The sequence below is a fragment of the Brassica oleracea genome, chromosome C9, assembly GCF_000695525.1.
Source record: "Brassica oleracea var. oleracea cultivar TO1000 chromosome C9, BOL, whole genome shotgun sequence".
NCBI lineage: Eukaryota > Viridiplantae > Streptophyta > Magnoliopsida > Brassicales > Brassicaceae > Brassica > Brassica oleracea.
The window spans coordinates 21,834,529-21,846,022 of NC_027756.1; the positions used below are offsets into that span (position 1 = coordinate 21,834,529).

General features: G+C 40.0%; 1 protein-coding gene across 1 annotated transcript; it reads right to left on the reverse strand.

Moving 5' to 3' along the window:
* Positions 1-7,369: 7,369 nt before the first annotated feature.
* LOC106316922 (26S proteasome non-ATPase regulatory subunit 7 homolog A-like) lies at positions 7,370-9,119 on the reverse strand. Its single transcript, XM_013754782.1, has 6 exons — positions 8,892-9,119; positions 8,623-8,715; positions 8,451-8,535; positions 8,148-8,317; positions 7,817-8,055; positions 7,370-7,725 (listed from the first exon to the last, which is right to left on the reverse strand). The coding sequence occupies exons 1-5, from the start codon at positions 9,067-9,069 to the stop codon at positions 7,982-7,984; spliced, it is 600 nt and encodes a 199-aa protein (XP_013610236.1). The 5' UTR covers positions 9,070-9,119; the 3' UTR covers positions 7,370-7,725; positions 7,817-7,981.
* Positions 9,120-11,494: the final 2,375 nt, after the last annotated feature.

Consider the following 11,494-nt stretch of genomic DNA (forward strand, 5'->3'; position numbering starts at 1 on the left):
CCGTCGGAATGTCCGTCAGAATACCGCTGTTTTCTTGTAGTGATATCATAATTTCTTAAAAATATCTGAGCCGATGATCTATTAATTATATAATACCAAATTGATCTATGCATTTCTTTTCTGATGGGTCATTTTATTTTATTTTTAAAGAACACGGGATAGCGAAGCAAATCTCAAAACTGGAAGGTTAACTTATTACCACCACTGAAAATGACTGGTTTTATAAAGTTTCAAAAAAAAAGGGACTGGTTTTGAACTTCTTATAAAATAGCATTTGAAATAAAGAAAAGTAAAAAGATTGGGCATAAGAGATCATGTACACATTGAGAAGGAAAGAAGAAGAGAGGGACAAGGGGATTCCATTTTGGATTAAAGTCCAGGGTCTCCCCGTACATCTCTGATTCCATTTTGGATTAAAGTCCAGGGTCTCCCCGTACATCTATGGACTGAGGAAACAATCAAATGCATAGGAAACGACATTGGCATCTACGAGAAAGCGGAGATAACATCTTTGGCAGCAAGAATGAGGGTCCATATAGACGGGCTGCTTCCGTTAATCACTAACTCGATACTAGAATTCCCCAATGGAGATGAAGTCAAGACTAACTTGGTCTATGAAAGATTAGACAAGCACTGTACCAAGTGCCTACGACTAGACCATGACCTTAAGGAGTGTTTGGTAGCTCGCGCAGAAGCGAAAGCACTGAAAGCAGTTCAAGAAGAGGGGAGGGAAGAATCTGATACTAATCTAAACCTATCAGGATTTACTAGAGGTTTCTCTACTGCTCCACAGCATGCGAACCGTAATCTAAGGGCCCCTGAGCTCATAAACCAGCAAGCATTTCAATTCTCAACATCTCACAAAGGCTCTGGCCGAGAAAAAAAAATAGAAACTGATGCTAGGAATCACCTGCAAAACAGAGGATACAAAACTCAAAATCAATCCTGGCAGGAACGAGGCTCACAGAGACGATCGTACCAAGCAAGAGAAAGATCAAAATTTGATAGTGACAGATACTCTCGACCTTCCAGAGAGCACCATAGTCAAAGATCCCTCCCTGGCCCCCCAAGCAAAAGTTACTACAGAGAAGTACAAAAGATCGCTCATGATCCAAGAGACACTGGATTTAGTGCCTCGAAGAGCATCCATGCTAATGTGGAACGGGGGAGTCCCCAACATGCCAGTCAGGGCATGATTCCACAAAGCGTTTTAAACGAAGCCAGGGGAGAAGCAAGAGACGTTTTGTTACAATACACGAAGTGCGCTGACCCGACCGAAATGGAAGTCAGAGAAGAAAGAGTAAGACAAGCTGAAGAAAGAGGCCAAATTGAGGCGAATGCACGGAAGATAGCACGAGCTTCCCTTAATAGTTCAGAAGAGCAGTGGATGAGCCCCGCTAAGAGTTCTTCAGAACGAGTCCCTGCTTCACAACGACTGGGGCCTAATGAACAAGCTAAGGAGCCTAATGTCGGACTTGTTGTTTCAGAAGGGGCTGACAATTCCCGCCGTAGAACCCCAATCTCCCAATGGCTTGGTGATGTAGCTACGTCCCCCATCAAAAGCCCAAGGGTCCCAGCAGTACTTCGCTTAGGCACCGGGCACTCTGGAAGCCCAAGCAAACTACCAGAGGATAAGATTCCCCTAAAGAGGAAGCCGGGAAGACCACCTGGGCGGGTGAGAATACCAGCTAGCCCGACTATTGAAAGAGGATCGCCTGCCAAAAGAAGAGTGCTGTCAACCAAACCCACAAAATGTCGCCAAAAATTAAACAGTGAACCTATGAAAGGTGGGACTAAAGCGAAAAAAGGAAAGCCGATGGGCGAAACCTCAAGGCCGGCGAATTCAGGGGAACATACCCATTCGTCTGACAACATACCTCTACGCAACATGATCCCAAAGTTGACTAGGAGGAAGGCGGTTTTTCGAGTCCCGTCTGCTCCAGTTCCTTAGCGATTGCAAGCTGGAACTGTCAGGGGTTGGGGAATCCCCGGACAGTTCGACGTCTCAAAGAGATATCCAAGAAATTCCGACCAGATATACTCTTTCTAATTGAGACCAAAAATCCCGATGACTTCGTTCTCCAGAAGTGTAAACAACTGAACTACGAAGCGCACTATCTTGTCCCTCCGACGGGGCATGGAGCCGGTGGGTTGCTCTGTTCTGGAATCAAAAGGTTAACCTCACGGTATTGTACTCTAATGCAAATGTAATGGAAGCAAAAATTGAATTTCAAGGAAGAATTTTCTACTCGAGTTTTGTGTATGGTTGTACCGACAGAGAACAACGCAAAGGTCTCTGGAACCAACTTCTTGTCTCTGCAGAAGATAGGGACGCCCCTTGGTTCCTAACAGGGGACCTGAATGATCTCCTCACAAGTGATGAAAAAGTCGGGGGACCGGATCGACCAGAGGGGTCGTTTTTGGATCTTAGAACCTTCTTCTCGGAGGGAGACCTATACGACCTGCACCACTCAGGAGACCCACTGTCTTGGAGAGGACAAAGAGGCACACACTTTGTGAGATGTAGGCTGGATAAGGCGGATGCAAATAGTGCATGGGCGGAGGTTTATCCAACAGCGCGGTGCCAATATCTGGAATACGAAGGATCGAATCATAAGCCGTTGCTGACCTTCCTTGATCCCTCAACTTTAAAGCGACGAAAACTGTTCCGATATGATCGCCGCCTCAACTCAAATGAGGAAGCGAAACAGGTCATTAGAGAATCATGGGCACAGGCTCCGCAAGGAAGAGTTATGGATAAACTATCATCTACAAGAAGCGCCATTGTGGAGTGGAACAGGCTCCAATACTGCAATAGTAAAACGCTCATTGAACAGAAGAAGCGGAAGAAGCCCTAACAAGCCCACAGAACGATACGAGCTTAATCAAGGAGATCAACGTTAGTCTGAATGCGGCTTATTTGGCGGAGGAGGCGTTTTGGAAGCAACGGAGTAGGTTGTTATGGCTTCAGTTGGGAGACCGTAACTCAGGCTTCTTCCACGCGACTACAAAAAACAGACGCCGAGCGAATGCCTTCACCGTGCTTGAAGATAGCGATGGCAAGGTGGTCCATAAGGAGGCTGAGATAGCAGTGATGATTGTATCGTACTTCAAAACTTTATTCACCTCGAACCCGGGAGATAGCTTGGAGACAGTACGAGGAGCTATCAAACCAGTCATCACCCAACAGGACAACGAGGGCCTGATCGCGATACCCACGGCGCTCGAAATAAAGGAGGCAATATTTGCAATTAACGGAGAGAAGGCGCCTGGCCCGGACGGTTTCTCAGCGAGCTTTTACCATACACACTGGGAGGAAGTCGGCAGACCTGGTGGAGGAGATCCAAAACACATTCCGATCAGGAACCCTCCCACGAGACATCAACAATACACATGTCTGTCTTATCCCGAAAATTAAGAGCCCACAGCGAGTCTCGGACTATAGGCCAATTGCCTTGTGTAATGTCTATTACAAGGTGTATTCTAAGATTCTCCAACGAAGACTGCAGCCGCTGATGGAAAAGCTAATATCGGAGAATCAATCAGCGTTCGTCCCGAGTAGAGCAATTGGAGATAATATCCTTATTACTCATGAAGTGTTGCACACGTTGAAGACGTCAAAAGCTGAGAAGAGAGTGGCGATGGCCGTTAAGACGGACATGAGCAAAGCATACGACCGCCTCGAATGGAACTTCATCTCTGCAGTGCTTGAGAGACTCGGATTTCACCATCTCTGGATTGGTTTGATCATGCAGTGTATCTCGTCAGTTACATATTCCTTCCTCATCAACGGTTCACCTAGAGGAAAGGTTATACCGAGCCGAGGAATCTGCCAAGGCGATCCCCTTTCACCCTACATATTCATTCTTTGTAGTGAAGTGCTCTCGGGTCTTTGTAACAAAGCACAAGAAGATGGCCTTATCCAAGGGATTCAAGTGTGTAGGGGGAGTCCCCGAATCACCCATCTGCTGTTTCCGGACGATACTATGTTTTTCCTTAATGCAAACAAGGAATCTACAGCTGCCCTCAAGACGATCCTGGCGACATACGAGGAGGCATCTGGTCAGGTTGTTAACAGAGACAAATCCTCTATCACCTTCTCCCGTAAGGCGCCGGCTGAGCTCAAACAAAGAGTCCACCACGCACTGCAAATCCACAAGGAGTGCGGGGTCGGAAAGTATCTAGGATTGCCGGAACATTTTGGGCGACGTAAGAGAGATATATTTTCTTCCTTGGTAGATCGGATTAAGCAAAAGGCGAGTGGTTGGTCAAATAGATATCTATCGACTGCCGGGAAACTTGTGATGATGCAGAGTGTACTTACCCCCATCCCATCACATGCAATGTCTTGCTTCAAATTACCAATCTCCTTGTGTAAGCGGATCCAATCCGCCTTAACACGATTCTGGTGGGACGGAGGCGATGGCAAACGGAAGATGGCTTGGATCGCATGGGAGAAGCTAACCTTACCAAAAGGCATGGGGGGATTGGGAGTACGAGATATCCAAGCTTTTAACGAGGCCTTCTTAGCCAAGATCAGTGTGCGGCTCATGGAGAAACCAGATGGTCTGTTGGGTCGAACCCTTCTACCTAAGTACTGTCCGGACGGAAACCTCCTGACCTGCACCGCCCCAAGCTCGGCCTCCCATAGATGGAATAGTATACTGGCAGGGAGAGATCTCCTAAACAAAAACATGGGCTGGGTGATTGGTACTGGAACGGATGTTATGATATGGGACGACCCTTGGCTAAGCCTAGAAACGCCGCTCAGACCCATGGGCCCTGCTACACGGGAAACAGCTAGCCTTGTTGTGAAAGATCTCATTCAGCCTGGTACCGGAGGTTGGAACAGAACAGTCATCCAAGCCATTCTACCATTTGATGAAGACCATATCCTGGAGTTACAGCCAAGCATTAAAGGGGCTGCGGATGCACTTAGATGGTTAGGAACAAAAGATGGTGTATATTCGGTGAAATCTGGCTACTACGCGGCCATGGCTGAGGTAGTGGACGCGATTCTTGAGGATGAAGCGACCTCTGAATTTGACTGGAAAAAGACAGTTTGGAATTTGAAATTAGCGCCTAAAATTAAAATGTTTACCTGGAAGAGCCTGAAGGGAATCCTTCCGGTGGGCGAAACACTGGTAGCTCGACACATCAACGTGGACCCGCGATGCAAACGATGCGGAGGCTCGGAATCTATCAATCATCTCTTGTTTCATTGCCTCTTTGCGAGAGAAGTGTGGAATCACTCCCCACTTGCAGGAAGCTTTGACATTAGCGGATTGACAGATTTGAGAGCGGATTGGGCGGAGATGCACTCCCTCGGCTGCTTACCTCCAACAGGTCTCATATCTACACCTTTAGTCCCATGGATCTTTTGGTCCCTGTGGAAAGCACGCAACAAGTGGGTATTTGAAAAATTTGCTGGGAATCCAGCTGATGTACTATCTCAAGCCATTACCGCAGCTAAAGAATGGGAAGGGGCGCAGGTTCAAGTGGAGAAGCGAGTGCTGGTAAGACCATTGGAGCCTACTGCTCGGACTGACTCCGTCGCACAGTCGGATGCTGCCTGGTCTTCAGCCACGCATAATGCAGGGTTGAGCTGGATCGTCACAAACCCGGAGCAGAGCAGCTACGGGAAAAGAGGTATCAGTTTCATCCCGTCGCCACTGGTTGCGGAAGGTTTAGCACTTAGAGATGCGGTTACAGCTTGCCAAACCCAAGGAAGGAGATCAATAAGATTTGAATCTGATTCTGCCCAATTGATCAAGGCCATCAACAGGAGAGAAGTGCCGCTAGAGCTATATGGAATTGTGGAAGACATACTACATATGTCGCTGGTCTTTGAGAGTGCTGTCTTTAGATGGATTCCCCGTTTAAAAAACGTAAATGCAGATGTAATAGCAAAGAATGTTCTGGCTCTGTTCGAACAAGAGGTGGTTGTGGAGTTAATTCCCCCATCAACCTAATTGAATGAATGAATTTGTTTTGTGACAAAAAAAGGAGAAAGAAAGACGTAAGTATTAAACCGTGCATATAGCTTTCATTTTCCACAAGCAAGAGTAATAATCTTCATTGCATTTTCTTACCAATACATCATTTGTTAGGCAACACGTCTTTTTCTTTTTCTCCTTTCATAATTTTCTTTTATTCTTATACTAATTCATATCACGTTCACACACATGCTTTATTGTTTTACAAACATGTTTAAACTTAGAACCCCCGCAAACAAGTTTATATTTTGAACCAAAAAACCGTTGTAAGTTCGCAAAAAAAAAAAAACCGTTGTATAAATAATTAAGAGATTATAACCAAAGAAACACACATAGTAAATTACATAGCTAGAAAAATGGAAAAAAAAAATCAAAAATTTTACCAAAAAGAACTAAATGTTTAAAAAGAAAAACTAAGCAAAACCAAAGCAATCTTGAAATCAAATGAAAGGCCGAAACTAACACGCAAAACATAACAAAAATAAAGGGGAACATTGATGGCAAGCTAATAGCATATATTAGACCTAAACTAACACAGGGCTTCAAACGAAACCACGACGGAAAGAACAAGAGCCACATGGAGGAAACCGACACAACCACTAACACGAAGGGAAGAACTGAAGGACAACTGTGGACACAACCAAAGACCGCAACAACTGAACGAACGTAGAATACCAAATGTCTTCCTTTTTTTTTTTGTTATCAACATTATAAACGTAGGATCATAACCACTTTTGATTGCCTCAAAGAGGCCGTCATGTCACTGGTAATCAAATAGTTCGTTAACGAAACTAATAGTAACAGGGTAATTTGTACAAACATCTTAATATCAACATGGTAACACATAGACAGCCTTTTAACCCAAAAAAGAAAACATAGAAAACAGTACTTTTTCTTCATATTTGTATACTATTGAATTTTATTCATTCCTTTCGTTTTTGATACGCAAATTATTCCAGTTTCTGTTAATTTAACCCTCAACATTATGTAATAAAAATCTTCTAAACTTGTTTATGGAGTATTTACCTTTTTCTTTTTTGCGCACATAATTATTTTTGTTTATGTTGTTCTTTTAAGTCCAATATCATATCATATCATATCATGGCAACGACGGTACGTTATCATCAGAGATTTTAAGATTCATGAAAAGTTGCGACAAGCCATATAATTTGTAATATAAGATTCTCCTCGCATTCCTTAAATTTTTAAATAAACCGTGCACTGGCCAATGTTACTACCGTAGGTACTCGTCAAGGGACAGTTGAGCAAAGTGTCAGATGATGAAGAAAAAGAGTGTAACAACGATAATTAATTTACGATTATTACTTATTAGGGATGATTAAGATGCATGGTTTAGGATAGTAAAGATCCAGTAAAAGTCTGACATATATTCTTATGCTAGAAAGATGGTAAATCCAGTAAAAACCAGGAAAAATGCTTTGTCTAAAATGCAGAAACAAAAGAAAATAGACAATGCAGAATGGAAAACAGAAAAAACGAAATGGAGATAGTACTGACTGAGCTGAGAGCCTGAGGGAGAAGCGGCTACATGGACAGGGTCCCGGCGACGTAACGAAGTGCATATTCACGAGCACTCATCCCAGAAGCCATCTCACTAATCTCAGGTGGTAAAACGGTGACAGAAACTATCCATCCTCCCACATCACTTCCGTTGAGTGCCAATGCCTTCTCTGTTGCCCATTCTCCGCTGAGAGTCACAGTAGTACATCTATTTATCAATCATGAGAAAAAAAAACAGACAAATAGTTAGCATATTTTTAAATTTAAAAAAACTAGAGTAAAGAAAGCTGAAAACAAACCTGTCGGTAATTGCATTAGTGACCGGGTGTCTCGGCACCTGAATGTTCTCCAGGAAACCACAAGACTGAAAGTGCTTCTCCAAATAGCTAACAAGGTCAAGAGCATCAAGCGAAGTGTCATATCCTGAAACACTAATCCTAACCCTGTTTTGGAGGGACAGGTAGTTAGTTAGCTTCGATACTATCAACCAAGCCATTATCACCACCCGGAGTCATCTCAGTCACCAGGATACTCCGGCCTGTTAGAAATCAAGAATAAATTTAACCATGTACGTGTGAGAAGACTCCTCTCGCTCAGATACAATTAACCAAAAGACAGGCTTGGACGTACCGATCTCCTCGACTTGAGGAGGAGCAATTTCTGTAGACACAGGGACGAAGGCTTCCTTGCTGCTTCCGAGAGAAGAATTCACTGCATAGTAAGCTTTTGTGGGAATTCCAAGTTGATGAGGCTGGACGTCAATAGTGACCAACACAACTGGATTGAGAACATAGCTGCAGCTGCAGTAGTAAAAGTAAAACGAAAGTTGTATTAATTGAAAGTAAAACAAGGCTCTGGTGTAACTTAAATCAGACCCGTCAACAGAACATAAAGAGTGCTAGTATGATTATGAATGAGCTAGATGAAACTAACCTCCTAAAGATAGAAGCGTGAACAGCCAAATCATTTTCTCTGAGGTTGGGGCATGTGCTGTACCAACCGACCACATCCTCCTTGTCTGAAAAAGAGTTTTCCTTTTTGTCAAAAACATGATCATAATATATATATATATATATAATCAAAGCTACAGGTTTCTGACAAGTACCATTAAGGCCGTTGAACATGTTCAACATGTACTCATGGTGGTCGCCATCAAAAGACCAGATACTTGGGTCTTTGCCATCCTCCTCAAAGGGCACTACAAAACAATATACCAAACGTCAAACAAGTCATATGAAAGCAACAGTGTCTAGAGATAATGCAAACTCAAATACAACCTAAAATTTTTTGTCCCTTAACACTAAATTGCTGTCATACATATACATCTCACTAATACGCATAAAACACCAACGACGATAGGGAGATGAGGCGAACCTGCGTAGCTGTTGGTGACACCAACGATACCACGGGAGCTTCTACTGCCGAGAAGAACACCGACAACACGCTTTCCCGAGTCCTTAGCGATGCGGTTGTGATTGTCGACGATATTGCGCAAGACGAGTGGATGAACGACCACTTTCTCGATCCTACTTGCTGATTGCGTCGTCGTCATTAGTAACTCGATTTCTCTGGGAAACTTCCGATCAACTTTGCTTTATCAACTTACTTCTGTTCTCTCGTGTTTTTATCTCTCTTTTATGGGCCGCACTTGTAGTACATTAATAAGCTTCTTAGAGCAACATTAACTAGGGTACTTAATAATTTTTGGATTTAACAACAAAAGAAAATCTCCTATATATTAAAAGGGAAACATTACGACATATTTTTGTAGTCACATGTCATCACCACAATAATTTTTAGAATCCTTAGAAAAATATGTTGGTCCATAAGTGCGGTCTAATAAATTAAAAATGATAGAGAATTAATGAGAAAATCTCCTATCTATTAAAAGAGAAACATTATTAATTTATTTTAAATATATAATAAGTTTTTTATTAAATTAACCATACATTAATCATAAATGTTCTTCATTGTTTCCTTAAATAAAAATCACGGAATTACCTAATGTGGCTAAAGTATATATGACAATTAATGATTTTAAATAATAAAGATTTGATAAAAATCAGTCTATTCTCTATCATTTTTAATTTATTTTAAAATAAATTAAACAACCACATTAACTATATAATAAAAATTTAGATTTTTTCATATATGTTATATTTTGAATTTTAAAAAACGAATATAAATGACTAAAGTTGTTAAAAATCTCACAATAATGATTAAAAAATTACATAAGTAGGAAGTCTCATTTAATAAATATTATATATATGCATATTAATATTTTTTTAAAAAAATAAATTATATGCCATATAAAATACATAAGTATTTAAATTTCGAATTTGATTTGAAATTTTTTGATAAACATTTTGAACAATTATTGACAACTTAATATTTAGATTTTAAACTTTGCATTGAATGTTTTTAAAATTATAAATTACTAAAACTATTAAACATCCCATTAATTTTTTTATTGTTATCATTGATTTAAAAATTTTGTTATAAAGAAATACAAACGATCAAAAATAATATGAGTATAAAATATTTTTTAACAGATGTCAATATTAAAAATATATTAAATATCTATGTTAATATCATTTAAACTTAATGTTATAACATATAAAATAGAAAAAAAGTGTTTGTCTGGATAAATAAAATTTATTTAAGTATTTGTACCAATTTAATTATATACATAATAGTTGCTAAATTTTTAATTACTCAATATATATTTATTATTTCATATTATGTAAAAAATATATAATACTTAAAAATAATATATATATAATATTCATCTCGCGCAAGACGCGGATCTTAACCTAGTACCATAATAAAATAAGAAGTGCTACTTAAGGGGTGCTTAATTAAGCTGTCGAAGAAGTGGTGCTTGAGGGGTGCTTAATCATTTATTAGTAAAAAACTGATTAAACAACTCATTAGAGGTGTTATGGTTAAAAATGGCCTTATATCTTCTCAGTCACTTTGATATATTTAACCGAACCAATTTAATAAAATCTAAAGGCCCATTCTTATATTTATCTAATTGAGAACAAATTTTAGAACTTAAATCTTATCATTTTGTTTAAAAGGTAATAAATAGGTAGTCAAAATGTGTTCTCTGAATATACGAAGCTAACAGAGGAGCTCGCCTTATAGCTGCTACTGCGTTAATGGACTTCAGGTTTCAATCCTATGTTGCTAGAGGTGCACCAAGGTGGTGTTCTCAAGTCTTTGATGGCTATATATATTACCTTGTTTGATCCCATCGGTTGGTTTATCATTGTATGAAACGTTGTAAAGTTTTTGGATGTACGAAAGCAATATATTGTCGGGGAATTTGCCAAAACTAACCAACAACTTGATTTTAACCCCAAACCTATACTCAAACTTGAATCAAATGCAAAACTAACCTAAAAACCTTGTGAAATTACAGTCCAGCCCCTTGTGACCAAACAAAAAAACAGAAGTCATTTTTACGAATATAGCCTTAGTAAGTCGCCTGAGTCGTCTGAGATGTTGGAAGTCATCTAAACGACTTCAAAGTAAGTCTTCTGGTGTAGCTGATCTTAAAAATAATTTTTAAATTTTTAAAAATATATTTTGATAAGCGAAAAATTAAAATCATGTAATTATAAACAGTTTCAAGTGATATAAATTAAAATATAACAAAATTGAATTGTTTTCAACATAGATGAGTGTAGGTAGTGGATCATGGTATTCTTTGGTCTAGGGTTTGGCAACATATGTTGTAGTATTGTATGTATTCTTAGGGTTAGATTTTGGAAAGCTTGAATGTTTTTTTGAAAAATTAATTTTTTACCTATACGTGTTTATTTTTGTGTATAGTAAACACTTTTGAAGTTTAATTTGATTTTATGAAGTGTTTAGTTAGTTAATTAAGTTTAAGGGTTATGTTTAGGGTCTAGACGACTTACATTTCAGTTGTCTGGTGAAGAAATTAAAACAGACGACTTACATGTAAG

What these genes read in the sequence shown, in the direction of transcription:
- LOC106316922 (XM_013754782.1), bottom strand. Translation starts at nt 9,069, where the DNA reads ATGACGACGACGCAATCAGCAAGTAGGATCGAGAAAGTGGTCGTTCAT. An exon ending in TGTCACCAACAGCTACGCAG is followed by an intron (nt 8,716 to 8,891) that starts GTTCGCCTCATC and finishes ATTGTTTTGTAG; the next exon opens with TGCCCTTTGAGGAGGATGGC. An exon ending in CACGCTTCTATCTTTAGGAG is followed by an intron (nt 8,318 to 8,450) that starts GTTAGTTTCATC and finishes TTACTACTGCAG; the next exon opens with CTGCAGCTATGTTCTCAATC.